General features: G+C 37.9%; 1 gene segment (V, D, J or C); it reads right to left on the reverse strand.

The window, feature by feature from the left end:
- Positions 1–439: 439 nt before the first annotated feature.
- On the reverse strand, positions 440–1,172 carry LOC127677150 (immunoglobulin kappa chain variable 6-17-like). The segment is given in 2 exon segments: positions 440–879; positions 1,060–1,172. Coding segments are annotated over 2 exon segments (486 nt in total).
- Positions 1,173–21,258: the final 20,086 nt, after the last annotated feature.

Here is a 21,258-nt window from a genome sequence, read left to right on the forward strand (position 1 = left end):
GGTGGAAGACTAGGGATTGTAAGTATGTTAGTTGGAAGGGAAGGTGGTGACAGAAAGAAGAAACAAGGGGAATGATGATGTCAAAATACATGAAATACTTTTGATATATTTCCTTTATGAAACTCAACTTTATATATGCAAATAAATGAAGTTAACCAAAAGGACAAATTGAGGGAAAATGCCAAAAGTCCAGAAGTGAAGGAGACCTCAGAGCTGAGCTAAGCAAAAGCCAAGGACTCTTCTGTATCTTCAGGTGGGAATATAGCCTGACAGGCTCTTGATTTAGCTCATGGAAACTCACATTGGAACTTTTCATTCCAGAATATAGGATAATTAATTTGTCATGTTAAAACCCAGATTCTAAGCATGAGAAATTTTTAAAAAGATACAATTCTTTACATTGGTTTTGCCATAAGGACCTTCCAAGTCAAAGGATCTGTTCATTAATGTTTTTTCAAACTTTGCAACAGTTAGGCTTAGCAGCTGCAGGCAGAGGGGAAGTGTGTAGGTCTGTGGATGTGTGGTGCAGCCAGCTGGTTAGAATCTCAGAGGAGGTTTGTGTAGGAGGCTGAAGCACTGTGGGAGGATAGCTGCTATACTGCTGGCAGTAATAAACTGCCAGGTCTTCTGCCTGCACACTGCTGATGGTGAGAGTAAAATCTGTCCCAGATCCACTTCCTGTGAAGCGATCAGGGACCCCAGTGAAACGGTTGGATGCCCCGGCTATCAGCAGTTTAGGAGAATGCCCTGGATTCTGTTGATACCAGGCTACAGCAGTACCCACATTCTGACTAGCCTTGCAGCTGATGGTGACCCTGTCTCCTACTGATGTGGACAAGGTTTTGTGAGACTGGGTCATCACAATGTCTCCATCAACACCTGCAATCAGAAATAGATATTGACTATACACTTATACAAAGTCATTGTGATACAAATCTTAGAATCCAAACTGTCCTTTCTAATGGCATTGCTTGCACACTATTGGCTTCCTATAGGAAATAGCTATTTCTCTACAAATGAATTACATTTAAGATATTATAATACTTTTAAATGCCTCACCAGACAACCAGAGCAACAGGAATATGGACACCTGAGTCTGTGACTTCATCTTGATGCCCATGCTGCTCTGGGGAATTTCAGATCTCAAGGCAAAGGCCTGGTTTATAAATCATGGGTAGCTGGGCTGGCCTCTAGGGATGTATGCAAAGCAGTAATCAAATAAGGAAGCAAATTGCCTGGATACAGCTGTGTGAGAGCATGCAGGTCAAATCAACAGACAAAAGTACTATCAAAGACAGGAAGTAATCACTGGGAAGGAAGTCAACATAGAAGTTCAAGGACCAAGTTAAAGCTCTGAAACCACAAGTGTGTAGATGCTCTCATGACAGGCTTCCATTAAAAATCAACAGATGAGTTTTACACAAATAATAGTACAACTATCCTTGGTTCAATCCTGAGGAGAAATAAATATTATACAACAACAACAGCAACAACAACAAAATAAACAGGGGAAGTGGAAAAGAAGAAAGGAAAGAAAGAAGTGGAAGGTAATAAGAGGGGAAAGGAAGAAAAGGATGCAGAAGAGAAGGAATATTGAGTAAGAAAAATGTGGAGGTCAGTCCTTGCAGCCACCACCACAGGACTCACTCAGTGCCACTTCTGGTCAGCTTCTGCAGCAGGCTGACAGCCCTGCACTCCTGTTTCAGCAGCAGCATCTACGTGGGTCAGGCTAGCTGTGCCACTGTGCTGTGTTTCCAGTCTACCCAGGAGACAGCATTCAGAGTTGTCCTAACACAGCAAGCCCTGGATACCCTAACACACCTGAAAAATGAGGATCTGATCTAAAATCTCATGTTGTGAAGATGATAGAGGCCTTTAAAGGGGATATAAATAACTCCATTAAAGAAATACAGGAAAACACAGGCAAACAGGTAGAAGCCCTTAAAGAGGAAACAAATCCCTTAAGGACATACAAGAAAATGCAATCAAGCCAGTTCAGGAATTGAAACAAATGGGCGAAGACCTAAAAATTAAGATGAAAACAATAAAAGAGGGGCTAGAGTGATGGCTCAGTGGTTAATAGCACTGATTTCTTGTGTGAAGATCCTGAGTTCAAATCCCAGCACCCATATGGTGGCTCACAAGCAACCGTAATGAAGCCTGATGCCCTCTTCTGGTGCAATTGAAGACAGCTACAGTATACTCACATATAAAAAAAAAGTAAATCTTAAAAAAAAAAAAGTTAAATAAAAATAGGATCGCAGGAGATAGAAAACATAGGAAAGAGGACAGAGCTACAGATAGTGATTGAAAGGTGTTTGTTTGTTACAGCTTAGTTTTCTCTTGTTTTATATACTTATTTAATTTTGTTTAATCCTTTTTGTAATTACACTCTAGATTTTATTCCCCTCCCTGTCCATCCTCTAAATGTTCCCCATCCCATACCTCCTTCCCACCCCCACCAAACCACTAAACTCTCTGGGTCCTCCAGTCTCTTGAGGTTAAGGTGCATCTTCTCTGACTGAACCCAGACCTGGCAGTCCTCTGCTGTATATGTGTTGGGGGCATCATGTCAACTGGTGTATGCTGCCTGGTTTGTGGCTCAGTGTCTTATAGATCTGGGGGTTCATATTAGTTGAGAACCCCCTCCTCCTTCTACAGGGTCATCCTCCTCCTCAACTTCTGCCAGAATTTCGTTAATAAAACACAGGGCTCAGATGCATCTGTCCATTGGTTTGGTGCAAATATCTGCATCTGACTCTTTCAGATTTTTGTTGGTTCTTTCAGAGGGCAGTCATGATAAGTCATTTTTTGTGAGTGTTCCATAGCATCAGTAATAGTGTCAGGGCTTAGGGCCTCCCCATGAGCTGGATCTCACTTTGGGCCTATCGTTGGACCCCCTTTTCCTCAGGCTCCTCTCCATTTTCATCTCTGCAGTTTGTTCAGACAGGAACAATTATGTCCCTCTCCTGATGCCCTTTCTTTCTGCTGGTGGTTGGCTCTGTAAGTTTCCTCTCCCTACTATAGGGCATTTTATCTAAGGTCCCTCCATTTGAGTCCTGATTCTTTCACCTCCCAGATCTCTGGTACATTCTGGATGGTCCCCCTATCTCCTACCTCCTGAGGTTACCTGTTTCCATTCTTTCTGCTGGCCCTCAGGGCTTCAGTTCTTTTCCCCCACCCAATAATAGATCATCTTCCTCTCTTCCCCCATCCCCTTTCCCACCTGAGTCCCTCTCTCTCTCCTCCATTATAATTGCTTTCTTCTCCCTCCCAAGTGGGATTGAGGCATCCTCACTTGAGCCCTTCAGCTTGCTGACCTTTTTGAGTTCTGTGTACCGTATCTTGTGTTTTCTGTACTTTTTTGACAATTTTCACTTACTAGTGAGTACATACCATACATGTGATTTTGGGTCTGAATTATCTAACTTGGGATGATATTTTCTAGTTCAATCCAATTTCCTGCAAAACTCAGGAAGTTTCGCGTTCACCAACAGAATACAAGAGATAGACGAGAGAAACCCAGGCATAGAAAATACCATAGATGATATTGTCACAACAGTCAAAGAAAATACAAATCCTAAAAATCTCCTAACCCAAACCATCCAGGAAACTTAGGACTCAATAAAATGATCAAACCTAAGAATAATAGAAATAGGATAGAGTGAAGATTCACAGATTACAGATCCGGGAAACATCTTTAGCAAAATCATAGAAGAAACTGTCCATAACCTAAAGAGATGTATCATAATGTACAAGCCTACAGAACACCAAGTAAAGAAGAAAATCCTGTCACATAATAATCAAAGCACTAAATGCACAGAACAAAGAAAATGTTAAAAGCTTGAAGAGAGAAAGGCAAAGTAACATAAAGGAAGACCTGTCAGAATTACACCAGATTCCTCAACATAGAATCTAAAAGTCAGAGAATCATGAACAGATGTCATACAGGCACAAAGAGAACACAAATGCCAGCCCAAGCTACTATACCCACCTTTCAACCACCATACATGGAGAAACCAAGATATTCCATGATAAAACCAAATTTAAAAAAATCTTTCTACTAACCCAACCCTACAAAGGATACTAGAAGGAAAAATGCTGTTTCCTGCTCTGGTTTGGTACCCTGCACCCACTTCAACTAGATCAAAAAACTCCTGTAACTCCAGCTCTGTAAAATCTGATGCCCTCTTCTGATTGTTTTGATACCCCACTTTTACATATACCTATGCCCCTCCACAGATATATACGCACAATTTAAATTAAATAAATCTGTCAAGCAAAAAACTAGTACCTCAGGCTGGCAATTTTACTCAATTACCAGGTAAGGTAAAGGTTACTGAAAAACTGATGACCTGAGTTTGATTCCCAGATACTATACTATGAAGTGAAAAGAAAGAACTAAGTTCCACAGGTTATCTGTTTTTTTTTACTTACACACACACACACACACACACACACACACACACACAGAGAGAGAGAGACAGAGACAGAGACAGAGAGACAGAGAGAGATGTGTGCATACATACCCAACAATAAATGTATTTGTATATGATTATTTAAATTATAGAATTTATATTTATTATTCTTTTTAATTCAAAACTTTTTATTTAATTAAACATTTTTTAAATATTTTTATTTTCTATATTCTTTGTTTACATTCCAAATGATTTCCCCTTTCCCGGATCCCCCCTCCCCATATGTTTATGTCCCATAAACCAATTAAACATTTTTTACAGTCCAGATTTTATCACCTTCCAACCTATCCAGGTCAACCCTCTTATTGCTCCCCATGCCATACCTCTTCTCCCAGTCTCCAAGAGGATGTCTCCATCTTCCAAACCCCACTTCACCAAACCTACGCACTCAGTATAAAGTATCTTGGGGTGACTCTTACCAAACTTGTGAAAGATCTATATGACAAGAACTTCAAGACTCTGAAGAAGGAAATGGAGGAAGACCTCAAAAAATGGAAAAACCTCCCATGCTCATGGATCGGCAGGATTAATATACTTAAAAAGGCCATTTTGCCAAAAGCAATATACAGATTCAATGCAATACCCATCAAAATCCCAACTCAATTCTTCATAGAGTTAGAAAGAGCAATTCTCAAATCCATCTGGAATAACAAAAAACCCAGGATAGCTAAAACTATTCTCAACAACAAAAGAAATTCTGGGGGAATCAGTATCCATGACCTCAAGCAATATTACAGAGCAATAGTGTTAAAAACTGCATGGTATTGGTACAGTGACAGGCAGGCAGATCAGTGGAACAGGATTGAAGATCCAGAAATGAACCCACACACCTATGGCCACTTGATCCTGGACAAAGTGGCTGAAAACATCCAATGGCAAAAAGATAGCCTTTTCAACATGTGGTGCTGGTTCAACTGGAGGTCAGCATGCAGAAGAATGCAAATTGAACCATCCTTATCTCCTTGTACTATGCTCAACTCCAAATGGACCAAGGACCTCCATATAAAGCCAGACATTCTGAAGCTAATAGAAAAGAAACAGGGGAAGACCTTTGAGGACATCGGTACAGGGGGAAAGTTCCTGAACAGAACACCAATAGCTTATACTCTAAGATCAAGAATTCACAAATGGGACCTCATAACATTACAAAGTTTCTGTAAAGCAAAGGACACCATCAAAAGGACAAATCGGCAACCAACAAATTGGGAAAAGATCTTCACCAACCCTACATCTGACAGAGGGCTAATATCCAATATATACAAAGAACCCAGAAAACCAAATAACCCTATTAAAAATGGAGTACAGAGTTAAACAAAGAATTCTTACCTGAAGAACTTCGGATGGTGGAGAAGCATCTTAAAAAATGCTCAACTTCACTAGTCATCAGGGAAATGCAAATCAAAACAACCCTGAGATTTCACCTTACACCAGTCAGAATGGCTAAGATTAAAAACTCAGGAGACAGCAGATGTTGGCGAGGATGTAGAGAAAGAGGAACACTCCTCCACTGCTGGTGGGGTTGCAAATTAGTACAACCACTCTGGAAATCAGTCTGGCAGTCCCTCAGAAAACTGGGCATGTCACTTCTGAAAGATCCTGCTATACCACTCCTGGGCATATACCTAGAGGAGTCCCCAGCATGTAATAAGGATACATGTTCCACTATGTTCATAACAGCCCTATTTATAATAGCCAGAAGCTGGAAAGAACACAGGTATCCCTCAACAGAAGAATGGATGCAAAAAATGTGGTATATCTACACAATGGAGTACTATTCAGCCATTAGAAACAATGAATTCATGAAATTCTTAGGCAAATGGATGAAGCTGGAGAAAATCATACTAAGTGAGGTAACCCAGTCTCAAAAGACCAGTCATGGCATGCACTCACTAATAAGTGGATATTAGCTTGGAAAACTTGAATATGCAAAACATAATCCACACTTCAAATGAGGTACAAGAAGAATGGAGGAGTGGCCCCTAGTTCTGGAAAGACCCTGTGTAGCAGTATAAGACAAAACCAGAACAGGGAAGTGGAAAGGGATGGGTAGGGGAACAGAGGGAGGGAAGGGGGCTTATGTGACTTTTGGGGAGTGGGGAACCAGAAAAGGGGAAATCATTTGAAATGTAAATAAAAATATATCAAATAAAATTTAAAAAACAACCAATTATGAAAGAGAAGAACAAAAAGTAAATTTAAAAAAAAAAAGACTTAAGCAAAAGCGAACAGCACATGCTAGCAAGGATATGGAGAAGGGAGAACACTCCTCCATTGTTGGTGGGAATGCAAACTTGTAAAACCACATTGAAAATCAATTTGGTAGTTTCTTAGAAAATGGAGAATAGCTCTATCCACGACCCAGTTATTCCACTCCTGAGAATATCCCCAAAAGATGCTCCACCATACCATAAGGACACATACTCATCTATGTCCACAGCAGCTTTAATAGCCAGAAACTGGAAACAACCAAGATGTCCCATAGCTGAAGAATGTATAAAAATAATGTGGTACATCTACAAATTAGAATACTGTTCAGCTATTAAAAACAAAGATATGACGAAATTTGCTGGCAAATGTGTGGAAATAGAGAATGTCTTCCTGAGTGAGGTCACTCAGACCTAGAAAGATATGCATGATCTATCCCAAGTTTACATTCTTTAACCATCTTTATCTCTCTCTTCCCTCTCTCTATCTCCAAATCTCATAAAAACATAAAAATAAGCAAATTTTAAATACAGTAATACAAAAAGAAATACTCTCTAGATGTTCTGTTGTAAAGATTATGAGAATTTTATGAATACATTGAAATCTCAACAATATCTAAGTTTTGAAGAAACTTTTTTGTGAAGGATCATATTGTGATCCTTAGCATAAAGAGAAATTATTCGATTTTATACAATACTGAAAGGGTATGGCTTTTTCTTTTTTAAAAGGGGGATTTACACCATTAAGTAGCATTCAAGACAAATCTATAAATGTCCTCAGGAGCTCAGATCAAAACAGACATAAGCAGGGAACAGAGATCATTGTAGATAAGCAGTCACCCCTTTACACTAGTCCAAAAACAAATGCTGAGCCAACAAGATACTCTGAAAACAGAAGATCTGTCCCACGGGGTCATATTCAGGGTGGGGAGTATCTAATATCTCAGTCTCTACAGTCAGAAAACAAATAAAAACCCAACAGATGTTCCAACATATAACAAGGACATATGCTCCACTATGTTCATAGCAGCCTTAATTGTAACAGCAAGAAGTTGGAAAGAACCCAGATGTCCTTCAACAGAGGAATGGATACAGAAAATGTGGTACATTTACACAATGGAATGCTACTCAACTATTTAAAAAATGAGTTCATGAAATTCTTAGGCAAATGGATGAAACTAGAAAATATCATCCATAGTGAGAGAACCCATTCACAAAAGAACAAACATGGAAAGTTCAGAATATCCAAGATAAAATTCACACACCACATGATGCTCAATAAGAAGGAAGAGCAAAGGGTGGATATTTTGGTCCTTCTTACAAGGGAGAAAAAAACTAACCATGGAGGAGATACAGAGACAAAGCATGAAGCAGACACTGAAGGAAAGATCATCCTGAGACTACTACACCTGGGGATCTATCTCATATACAGTTGCCAAACCCAGACACTATCATTGATGTCAAGAAGAACATGTTGGCAGGAGCCTATCTTAAGAGGCTGTGACAGAGCCTGAAAAACTCAAAGGTGTATGCTCTCAGCCAACCATTGGACCAAGCATAGGGTCACCAATAGTGAACTGAAGGAGCTGAAGGAGTTTGTAGGTCCATAGGAAGAACAATAACATCAATCAGAACTCCAAGGGATGAAAGCACCAAAGAGTACACAATGAGTGACCCATGGCTCCAGATATATATGTAGCAAAGGATGAATTGTTGGACATCAATGGCAGGAAAGGCCCTTGGTCCTGTGACAGCTTGATGCCCCAGTGTAGGGGAATGCAAGGGCAGGGAGGCAGAAGTTGGTGGGTAGGTGGGTGAGTGGGTAGGTGGAAGGAAAACCCTCATAGAAGCAGGGGGAAGGGAAATGGGATAACGGGGTTTGGAGCAGAAATCTGGAAAGAGGATAACATTTAGAATTTAAATAAAGAAAATATTTAATGATTTTTTAAAAGGCCAGAGAATAGAAAAAAATAATTGATGAGATCATATATAAAAAAGATATCCACTATATAAGTGTTCCTTTTTTTCCAAAAGTTCCATAAGAAATCCCTGACTCTGAGACTGCACCTAGACTTGGATTCTGTAGGCTAAGGGAAGAAGAGGGATCCTACCAGCAAACTGATAACAGTGCCAGCGATGAAACAGGAGATGTAATAGCAATGAAAATCACATACCTGAGAAGCAGCCCAGTGTGGCCAGTGGGCATACGAGGTAGAAAAGTTGATATGCTATGAGCTGATTCATACTTGCAAGGATTTCTTTTGTTTATAGTTAAGATACTGGATTTTTCAATACTAGAAATACAAAAATTTGTATTTCTAAGTTAGTCTTCTCAAGTCAGTCAGAATGACTAAGGTCAAAAACTCAGGAGACAGCAGGTGTTGGCGAGGATGTGGAGAAAGAGGAACACTCCTCCACTGCTGGTGGGACTGTAAGATGGTACAACCACTGTGGAAATCAATCCGGAGGTTCCTCAGAAAACTGGACATGAGACTTCCAGAGGACCCTGCTATACCTCTCCTGGGCATGTATCCAAAGGATTCCCCGGCATGCAATAAAGTGTTTCTATAATCTTATTGAATTTCTTCCTCAAGTCCTAAATTTAAATTGTCTTTATCCACTACTTCAGCCTTATATTTTATTTTTTGAGTATCACTTGAGAGTTTATTCTCCTTTATCTTTCTCCATAAATTCATATAGCTGTTTCTTGATGTCTTTTTTAAACTTCTTGAATTCACTTATAAAGTTCATGGTGGTTATTTTACATTCTCTGTCCTGTGATACGTCTAGGTAATTCTCATTGACGAACAACCCTACAGTACTTGTAGGTTTTAGAGAAAAGATGCCTGATTGATCTTTAAAAGTGCTGGTAATCTTGCAATGAGATCTGAGCATGTGGATATTTGTTAGTTCTAAGCTAACATTCACAAAACAGGTTGAGGCAGAAGTGAGTGTGGCATTATTGACGTCTAAAGGCTTGAGATGACTTGGGAGGAAATAAGTCAGGTAAATATAGCATTCATAGGCATGCAATGGTGTTTCTGTTCCAAGTCTTGAATGGCAGATTAGATATGGCTCAGAAAAGATGTTGAAGGTTACGTGGGAGTGCTCAATTTCTGGATATGCAAGCAAGAATGGTCCTGGCAGAAGCCTACACTTTGCTTGCTGCACAGGCATGGGTGACCAACCAAATTTGTCACAATGGTTGTAAGACCAGGGCTAGGTCTGTTTTGCTGAGTAGGGTTGTAACATAATCAGGTCAGGGAAATTCCTGGGATTAACCTGTGGGAAAAGGTGTGGGAGATCTGGCTGATTTTAGAAGTTTTGTATTTTATTTTCACTCAATTTTAGGAACTGTAAAATTCCCTTCTTAATTTACACCTTAAACAAACTACTATTCACTATAATGATGACTATTTTCTGTGACACTGTGTGCTTCATATGCATTCTATAGTTATTGATATCCACCTTTATTACATTATGGTATTACAGAATGCACAATATTAATTTACTTTTCCTATCATTGTTGAGACCTGCTTCATGTCCTAATACATGGTAGAATTTGAGGAAAATTCCAAGAGCTACTGAGAAGAAAGGGTATACTTACTAGACATTCTTGAATTTCTGCTAAGTCCATTTGATTTATGGTTTAATTTAATTATAGTCTTCTTATGTTTGACTTTATATAGATATTTTATTAGTTAATTATTTCATTTATTTACATCTTAAATGTTATCCCCCTTCCCAGTCCCACCAGGAAGTGTTCTTCCCCAATTCTCCCTCTCCTTCACCTTTGAAAGGGTACTCCCTCCCCAGCATTCTACATTTCTGGAGTAAAAGTCTCTGCAAGATTAGGTGTACCCTCTCCTACTGAGGCCAAACAACTCAGTCTTCTGCTACATACATGTTGGAAGCCTTGGACCAGACTCTGTATTCTCTTTGGTTGGTGTTTTAGGATTTGTGAATTCCCAGGTATCCAGGTTAGTTGACACTGTTGGCCTTCCTATGGTGTTGCCATCTATCTTAGTTAAGGTTTCCATTGCGGTTAAGAGACACCATGATCACGTCAATGCTTATAAAGAACAACATTTCATAGGGAATAGTTTACAGATTTAGATGCTCAGTCCATGATCATCAAGGCAGGAAGCATAGCACTGGATTGACTTAGAGTATTACACCTTGCTCCAAAGGCAAACAGGAGAAGACTGTTTCCAGGCAGTTAGGAGGAGGGTCTCAAACAAAGCTCAACCTCACAGTGACACACATCTTCCAACAAGGCCACACCTCATAATAATACCATTCCTGTTGTTAAGCATATTAAAACCACGACACCATTCCATTTATTTATTCCAATCCTTCACCTAACTCTTCTATAGGACTGCTCAATCTCAGTCCAATGCTTAGTTGTATCTGCATCTACCTCAGTCAGCAGCTAATAGAACCTCCCAGAGGGCAGCAATGCTACACTCTTGTCTGCAAGCATAATATAGGATCAGTAATAGTGACAAGGTTTCACACCTACCTGTGGGATGGATCACAAGTAAGGTTTGTCATTGGTTAGTCATGACTTCATTCTGCTCCATTTTTGTTCCTGCATGTCTGTAGACAGGAACAATTCTAGGTCAAAAACGTTTGAAGGTGATTGGATATCTCAATCCCTCCACTGGTCCCTGTCTAACTTCTCTAGGTGGTCTCTTCAGGGTCCATCTCCCTACTATTGATAATTTTGGCTAAGAACCCCCATAAAGAGTCCTGGGAGTCTCTGTTATGCTAGGTCTCCAGGACTTTCTAAAAGTTACCCTACACCTCACCTTAAACAGCTTTATATTTCCGTTGATTCTCCTGACTCTCTGGCTTCTCTCCTGTAGCCCCAGTTCCTGATTCTGCCCTTCTTTCCCCCCTCCTCATCCTCTCTTTCACCCAGATTCATCCCTCTTTCTGCATTGCATGATCATTTTGTTCCCTTTCTAAGTGACATTTAAGCATCCTCACTAGTCCTTCCTTCATTTTTAACCTCTTATATTCTGTGAGTTGGTTGCAGATAGGTTCATAGCACGACTGTCTTCTGAGAGGCCTTACCAGCAGCTGACTGAGACAGATGCAAATACTTACACTCAACCATTGGACTACAGTCAGTGGCCCCTATGGTTGAATTAGGGGGAGGATTGAAGAAGGTGAAGGGAGGGAGGAAGGAAGGAAGGAACAAATGAAGAAATGAAGGAATAAATGATGGAACAAAGGAACAAAGGAAGGAAGGAACAAATATGGATTGTCTTTGGCTCCTTCTCTTTCTCTGGTTTCCTCAATGATGAGCTGAATATCATTCAGTCTCTGGCCATCCACTTTCTCCATGATATTCAGCCTTGCCTTTAACCCACAGCAGTGAAGCAAGACTAACATGGACTGAAACTGTGAGATAAAATAAATGATCCTCTTTTTGTAACAATGCCTTATCACAGTGAAGAAACAACATACTTAGCAAAAAAAAATGCAAGGCAGTGATTTTCCTCAGATACAGCTGATACACCTGTTCTCATACTATAGAGTTTGGCACAAGAGGCAAGCTAGGAAGAACGTATTCACATGCAAATTAATATGAGATATTTGGAGTTCTCAAACAACTATTTGTGAATATCTTCTATCTCTTTGTTTCACAATGGTCACCAAGGCTGGGTGTGATGGCCCATACCATTGATTACAGTACTTAGAAAGAGGTAGGTGGAATTTTGTGACATCAAAATCCACTTCCCAGTTTAACAGGCCATGATACTTTGTCTCAAAAATGAGTAACAATAACAAAATATGTCTTCAACTAATTTTTATTTAATACATGTTTGAGATCAGTTAACATATTGTTTTGATTGAAGGACAAAGTGTTTCCCTCAACAAATATCAAACACTGTTAATTATTATAAGCCAGAAAAACAAACTTGATGCCACAAAAAATATTTACAATTAGTATAGTAGTATAGTATTGTACAGTATTGTATAGTACAATATAGTATAGAACAAAATGTGTTATCACAGTCTCCAAACAAGAAAAAATTTTAAAAGATGCTAGAAAAATTCTTAGCTCAAGTATATTTATCCTGTGCATGGCTCTTAGAAGTAGGAATGGTAAATATAAAAATAAAAAAGTTATAATGTTGAGGAAGAATTAGAGAGGTTAGAAAAGCAGGGCACTGGGGAGCAACTATCAGTAGCTGCCATTGTGCATTCTCTCCCTTATCTGGAAGAATTCCCAGAAGAAGTAGTAGATAAAGAGGTCTTGAACAAGAGAGGGGGGAGGGAGAGAGGGAGAGAGAGAGAGGAGGGAGAGAGGGAGGGAGGGACACACACACACACACACACACACACACACAGACTGACAGATAGACAGACAGACAGACAGACAGACAGACAGGCAGGCAGGCAGGCAGGCAGGCAGGCAGGCAGACAGACAAACAGACAGGCAGGCAGACAGACAGAAAGTAGGTTTCAGAAAAGCAGTTGTTCCATGTCTGGGACATTGTATCAAAGGAAGGAAAATGATTATAAGCTATTTCAGGTGTCTCCTGGGTACAAGAGGAAAGTGGGAGACATCCTGCTTCCTCTCTAGATCCTACTGGAGATATCCTTAGTTCTGGTTAGGATGTCTGTATCTCTTTGGGACATCAAGTTCTCTTCCCTCTTTGTCTATTGTCTGTCCTTGGTGCACCATATGTCTGTCAATTCATGTTTGTTGTTTAAATGATTGTTATCTGTGTTCTATGCTAAAAAAATGATTAAAACTTTATCTTCTGGCTGTCTACCCGTTCGTTGATTTAGTTTGGTTTGTTAAAAGGCAGTCTCAATTTGCACAGCAAAAACTGTGCAAGTTACCCTGCACTGTGGCTGGGAAACAAATGCAGCTGAGGAAGTCTGGCTAGGGGCTGGTTATTTACACAAGCCGCTCTTTATATATATATATATATATATATATATATATATATATATATATATATATATATATATATATATATATATATATATATATATATATAATTTACATTTCAAATGATTTCCCCTTTTCTAGCCCCCCCCACTCCCCGAAAGTCCCGTAAGCCCCCTTCTCTTCCCCTGTCCTCCCACCCACCCCTTCCCACTTCCCCGTTCTGGTTTTGCCAAATACTGTTTCACTGAGTCTTTCCAGAACCAGGGGCTACACACTTTTTAACATCTTTGGTTGTTTTTTCCTAGAGAAACCTCTGTGATTGTGTTGATTGGGTTCAACAATTGACAAGGTGCTTTTCTTTTAAAATTACAGTAAAAAAATGTAAGAAACTTTTGTCTGGTTTAAATAAGTAAATATATATACTTGTTATATATATATATATATATATATATATATATATATATATATATATATATATATATATATATATATATAATATATACATGTATATGTATATATAGAGATAGAGGCATTTCACTTTTGTTTCTGACTGGTTTTGGGGACGTAAATAGGTTCTGCATGTCTCAGTTATAGAGTATTGAATTATAAGTTATTGTATATGATTAAAATTTTATAACATTGGTAACAGAAAATTAGCTTAAAATTGGTAACTCAGGGTTGGAGTCATTCTAAAGAACAGGTGACATGAGCCAACCCAGAAAAACGGGTCTCTAAAGATACTTTTAAATTGAGATAATATTTATGTAATTCTTATCCTAGAAACTAGACTTATAAAAGATAGAATTTAAAACAATGTCTCTTTACTGATGCATTAAAAGCTACACTGTCATACACTCATAAGTAAGAACTGGCAGTCAAACTTTGTATGTGAAAGTAATGCTCTTGATATTAATTTTAAGAAAATAGATTGTTTAAAACTGAATTTTGTTGTTCAAAATTATGGGCATGATCTAATATTACAAAAGAAAATTTAAAATATAGTTAAACTGCCTATGTTCCATTAGTTTCAGTTTATAATTCAATCACAGCTTAGGATTTTAACTTATCCATATTTATAATTAAAAAACTATCAGGCAAGTGGACCAGTTATATCCTAAACAAATTGTGGTACAGAAAACTCAAATAAGAAAAGATAGTTTATTTGATTTAAATGATTTTCAAAAGTTTTTAGAAAATGTTAATTTGTTAAGATCTCACCTTAAGCTTGCCACAGGAGAACTTAAATGTCTGTTTAGTAGTCTCAAAGGGAATACAAATCCCAATCCCCTGGACAATCAACTGATGAGGGATAAATAACTTTACAAAAAAGTCAATGTTGGCTGTTTCACAGCAGTCCTTTGGAAAAAGGGACCATTAACGTAAATTCATATTTCTTCATCTCCAAGTAAAGTTTGAACAACCTATTATGAATCTCTGGCTATGTTATTACAAAATTATAAGACAGAATCATAAAAATATTTTATAAAAAAACTTGATGAAATATTTATTCCAAAAGCAATTATATTGGTTGTTGCAAAATACTAATATTTGGTCTACTGCATAGCAAACTTTTTAGGCAAATTTGATTATCATTATTCCAAAGACAAGTTTTTAGAATTTGCCTCTCTACATACTTTGGTAAATGTATGCATGCAGCCAATAAAAAATACATTTGATTTATTTATAAATAGCTCATCTAATGGAAGATAAGCATAGATAATTAGATCACATGTTTGTTTTCTTAATTTTTTCTCCTGCTTCACAAATAGCTAAATTATGTGCTATAGACAATGTTTTTAAAATGTTAAATAATCGAGCTTTTAATTTGTAGACTGATAATTAAAATAGATAGCTTATGGCTTACAATTGCTTAAAATTATTTTTTTATAAATATTACTAATTCTCAAATTTTATACAAATACAGCTTAATTTAAGAAGCTTATACAGTTTCTTGCTTTTAGGACGTGTAAAAGCTCATACTAGATTGTCCAGACTTCTTAATGAAGACAATGCCAGAGCAGATTTACATATCAGGCATATTATAGACCTTACACAAGAACAATTAGCTAAATATTCTCATTCTTTACATCATCAGAATAATAATAGCTTAAGACAATAATTTGATATTTCTAGAAAAAATATGTCAAATTATAAAGACTTGCCTTCAGTGTCCTCAATTTCTTCATGTACCACATAATAGTGTTAATCCTTAAGGATTCATAACTAATCTAGATTTTTTCAATCAAGACAAATAGATGTAACTCATATTTCTGATTTTAACAAAATTAAAAATATACATATGACTATTAACAGCTTTTCAAGCTTTCTAATTACAACTGCTATAACAGGGGAAGCAACTAAAAATAAAACTATGTTGGTTTTCTATAAAAGATGGTTCAAATAAGTTTAAGACAAATATTATAACTATTACAGTCAGTCATTGAGATGTTTTGTTAACAATTTAATGTTGGTAATAATTAGTAATAATATTATTATTGAGATTCCTTATACTCTTCAAGAACAAGATATTGTGGAACAGGCCCATAGAACTTTAAAACAATGTTTTTATATATAGAAGAGGGGAGAATCATATCTCTGTACATCACAAAAAAAATTTTAATTTCAATGCTAAGGACCTCCCTTGGTGTGGGGAAGAGGGCATGTTTGTGTTTTTTTCTGCAGGATGCTGAAGGAGCATACAAGCTGCCGGAGTATGCTGATGCTGGGACAAAGAATGATGGTGATTATAATCATTGAAAGTGGCTGCGGTCATCAACACACTTGGATGCTTCCTACTAATGCTGACACTACAGACATCAGCAGACTCTACATCCCTCTTGCATGGCTATTTTATTTAGCTGAAAATTGGACACATTGTAAACAGACTAAAGGGGAGATATTGGCTACTGCTGATTGCCCCCTTCAGGGAGTCAAAAGGCCATATATTTAAGTTTTACTGATTTCAAGTGTAGACTAGGTAGAATGTGACCTGTGCTTTTTTTTCTTTATGACCATTGTGATTTGTCCTCTTCTACCAACTGGACAGAAGAGAATGTAGGGTGCCCCTGGGGTCGCTGCAACATACATTTTCCCATTCCTTTGAACAAAGAAGATTTTATCAACCAGCACCGTTATAATCGAGATAAGTCCTTTAAGACAACCACAGGATTTACTTTGGTTGTATGGGACTCTTGGGATAGCCGCTGGACTTCTGTAAAAGAAGCCATGTATATGAGTAGGAAAATAAGTCTGCCTAGTAGCAAGATTTATATCTGGCGCTCTTTTGTTCAAGTACAATCTGCTATCTATTGTAATAGTTTAAATACAGAATGAGAGCTTAATAGCCAGCTCTCTGTCTCTCCTGCTACTCATCCGTTTTCTTGGATTTCCCTCTTAAGGGAAGACCTGCTGTTGGTCAATGCTTCAGGATTGTGAAACCTCTCCTCATGTTTTTTGTGTGCTATGTTGGGCCGTCAACCTTCAGAGCTGTCCCCTCTTTTTTTGCATTAAATTCTACAACAGTAAAGTCATTAAAGCCTTCTACTATTCTTGAGGTTAAACTCTGTTGGCCATTTCCCAGATCTCCTTTTTGTTATTCAGACTCTGGAAAAGGAAGATGCACTATTACTCAGTCTCCATCTTCTGATATTTTTACCCCAAGAGGATATTTTATTTGGTTTAATGGCACCCTCACTAAATACTTGTCAAAAATAATAAATCCCTACATGTTGTGCCTCCCTGTACCTTGTTTTCTCAACTAACTTTTCATATCACTGAAGAATTTTTTTATGTCTTCTGAACATTTCAGAAGAGAGAAAAGTGCATTATTTTGGTCCTTTGTAATCGGCCTTTCCCTGACCTCTGTGGTGACTGCTGGATTGGCAGGTGGATCATTGGGATCAGCTCTTCCCTTAAGAGGGAAATCAAAGAAAATTGGACCATTGGCTTGTAAAATTGTCTTCCAGCCTTTTGCTCTAAGGTAGTTTTTGTCTTTGACACTGAGGTGTGTTTCCTGTAAGCAGCAAAATGTAGGGTCCTGTTTCTTATCCAGTTTGTTAGTCTATGTCTTTTTATTGGGGAATTGAGTCCATTGATGTTAAGAGATATTAAGGAATAGTGATTATTACTTCCTGTCATTTTTGATGTTATTTTTATATTTGAGTGGTTATCTTCTTTTTGGTTTGATGAAAAAAGGTTACTATCTTGCTTTTTCCAGGGTTTAGTTTCCCTCTTTGTATTGGAGTTTTCCTCCTATTATTCTTTGTAGAGCTGGGTTTGTGGAAAGATATTGTGTAAATTTGGTTTTTTCATGGAATATCTTGGTTTCTCCATCTATGGTGATAGAGAGTTTTGCTGGGTATAGTAGTCTTAGCTGACATTTGTGTTCTCTTAGAGTCTGCATGAGATCTGCCCAGGCTCTTCTAGCTTTCATGGTCTCTGATGAGAAGTCTGCTGTGATTCTGATAGGTCATCCTTTATATGTTACTTGGCCTTTTTCTCTTACTGCCTTTAATATTATTTCTTTGTTTAGTACATTTAGGGTTTTGATTATTATGTGATGGGAGGTATTCCTGCTCAGGTCCAGTCTGTTTGGAGTTCTGTAGGCTTCTTGTATATTCATGGGTACCTCTCTCTTTAAGTTAGGAAAGTTTTCTTCCATAATTTTGTTGAAGATATTTGCTGGCCCTTTCAGTTGTAAATCTTCACTCTCATCTATACCTATAATCCTTTGGTTTGGTCTTCTCACTGTGTCCTGGATTTCCTGGATATTCTGGGATACAAGCTTTGTGCATTTTGCATCTCCTTTGACTGTTGAATCAATGGTTTCTATGGTATCTTCAGCATCTGAGATTCTTTCTTCTATCTCTTGTATTCTGTTGTTGATATTTGCATCTATGGCCCCTGATTTCTTCCCAAGGTTTTCTATCTCCAAAGTTGTCTCCATTTGTGATTTCTTGGTTGTTTCTACTTCTGTTTTTAGATCCTGGATTTGCTCAGTTCCTTCATTTGTTTGTTTGTGTTTTCCTTTAATTCAAAGAGATTTTTGTGTTTCCTCTTTCATGACTTCTGCCATTTGACTCACTTTCTCCTGCATTTCTTTAAGTCTTTTTTGCATTTCTTCTTTATTGGCTTCTAACTTTTGAGCCTTATTCTCCTGAATTTCTTTAAGTGATTTTTGTGTTTCCATTATACATGTTTCTAGCTTATTCATGTTCCCCTGTATTTCTTTAAGAGATTCATTTATGTCCTTTTTGTGTTCTTCTAGCAGTGTCATGACCAGTGATTTTAAATCCAAATCTTGTTTTTCAGGAGTGTTGGCGCATCCAGGACTTGCTGATGTTGGAGAGTTTCATTCAGACGCTGCCATATTGCCTAGATTTCTGTTAGTAGCATTCCTATGTTTACCCTTTGCCATCTTGTTATATCTGAAGTTAGTTGGTCTTGTCTCTGACTGATGTTGGAGCCTCCTGTGAGGCTGTAGGGTTATTTCTGCAACACTGGATGGCTGGATTACCCCTGTCACAGATTGCTGATGTGCTTCCCTCCTCTTGGGTGCCCTTGAAGCCCTAGTGTGCCTTGCCCCAAATTGTGTCTGTGAACCAGGTGGTGCCTGTTCGCTCCTTCAGGGAGTGCTAAGGGTGTATGCTGCGGGGACCTTTTCTGTGGGAATCAGCAGAGTGCTGATCACTGCCAGGCAGCTACTCCCCCAATCGGGTTGGTGCATACAAGGCTAGCCTAGCTGCTCAGGCCCTGAGTCTAGGCAAAAGCCTGGCAGGCTTAGGCCTGAGCAATGTTCGCCTAGGTCTATGACTGTTACCTGGTTCTGTCTGGTTGCCAAGATGGTGGCGTGCGTGCTCCCTGAAAGTGCCAGGAGAATCAAAGACTTGAAGTTCTTGTCATGCAGATCTTTCACTTGCTTAGTTAGAGCAACCAAGGTATTTTATATTATTTATGACTATTGTGAAGGATATTGTTTCCCTAATATCTTTCTCAAACTGTTTATTCTTTAAGTACAGAAAGACCATGGATTTGTTTGAATTAATGTTATATACAGCAGCTTTGTTGAACTTGTTTATCAGCTATAGTTCTGTGGTTGAAGTTTTGGGGTCATTTATGTATACTATCATATCAACTGCAGATAATGGTTGTTTGACTTATTTCCAATTTATATACCTTTGACCACAAATTTTGTCTAATTGCTCTAGATAGAACTTCAAAAACTATATTGAATAGGTAGGAAAAGAGTGGGCAGCACTGTCTAGACCCTTATGATAGTGGAATTGCTTCAAGTTTCTCTCTATTTAGTTTGATATTGGCTACTAGTTTGTTGTATATTGCTTTTACCATGCTTAGGTATGGGCCTTGATTTCCTGATCTTTCCAAGACTTTTAACATGAAGGAATGTTGAATTTTAATAAATGCTTTTTCAGCATCTAATGAAATGATCATGTGTTTTTTTTTTCTTTGAGTTTCTGTATATAGTGAATTACATTGATGGATTTCCGTATATTGAACCCTTGCTGCATCCCTGAGAGGAAGCCTCCTTGACTGTGCTGAATGAATGTTTTGATGTGAACTTGGATTCGGTTGACAAGAATTTTATTAAGTATTTTTGCATTGATATTAATGAGGGAAATTGGTCTGAGGTTCTTGTTCTTTGTTGAATATTTGTATGGATTTGGTATCATAATAACTGTGGCTTCATAGAATGAATTGGGTAGAGATCCTTCTGTTTATATTTTGTGGAAATTTCAAGAATATTGGTATTAAGGCTTCGCTGAATGTATGATAGAATTCTGTACTAAACCCCTCTGGTCCTTGGCTTCTTTTGGTTAGGAGATTTTAATGACTGTTTCTATTACTTTAGGGGGTACAGGAAAGTGTAGATGGTTTATCTGATACCAATTTAACTTTGGTACCTTGTATTTGTCTAAAAAAGTGTCCATTTTATCCAGATTTTACAGTTTTGCTGAGTAAATGCCTACATAGTAGGATCTGATAATTTTTTTAATTTCCTCAGATTCTGTTGTTACATCTCCAATTTCATTTCTGATTTTGATAATTTGGATACTTTCTCTGGACCCTCTGGTTATTCTGGCTAGGCATTTATCTATATTGTTGATTTTCTCAAAAAAACAGCTCCTGGTTTTGTTGATACATTGGATAATTCTTTTTGTTTCTCTTTGCTTGATTTCAGCTCTGAATTTGATTATTTCCTGCCATCTACTCCTCTTGGGTGTACTTACTTCTTTTTGTTCTAGAGCTTTCAGGTGTGCTGCTAAGCTACTAATGTATGCTCTCTCCAGTTTCTTTGTGTAGGCTCTTAGAGCTATTAGTATTCCTCTTAGCACTGCATTCATTGCATCCCATAAGTATGGGTATGATGTGCCTTTGTATTCATTAAATTCCATAAAGTCTTTATCTTTTTTCTTCCTTTACCTAGTTATCATCGGGTAGAGCATTGTTCAGCTTCCATGTGTATGTGGGCTTTCTGTTGTTTTTGTTCCTATAGAAGACCAGCCTTAGTCAATGGTGATCTGATAGGATCAGTCTTCTTAGATTTGTTGAGGCCTGTTTTGTGACCAATTATATAGTTGATTTTGGAAAAGGTATCATGAGGTACCGAGAAGAAGGTATATTCTTTTGTTTTAGGATGAAATAT

The sequence above is a fragment of the Apodemus sylvaticus genome, chromosome 2 (genome assembly GCF_947179515.1).
Source record: "Apodemus sylvaticus chromosome 2, mApoSyl1.1, whole genome shotgun sequence".
In the NCBI taxonomy this organism is placed as follows: Eukaryota; Metazoa; Chordata; class Mammalia; order Rodentia; family Muridae; genus Apodemus; species Apodemus sylvaticus.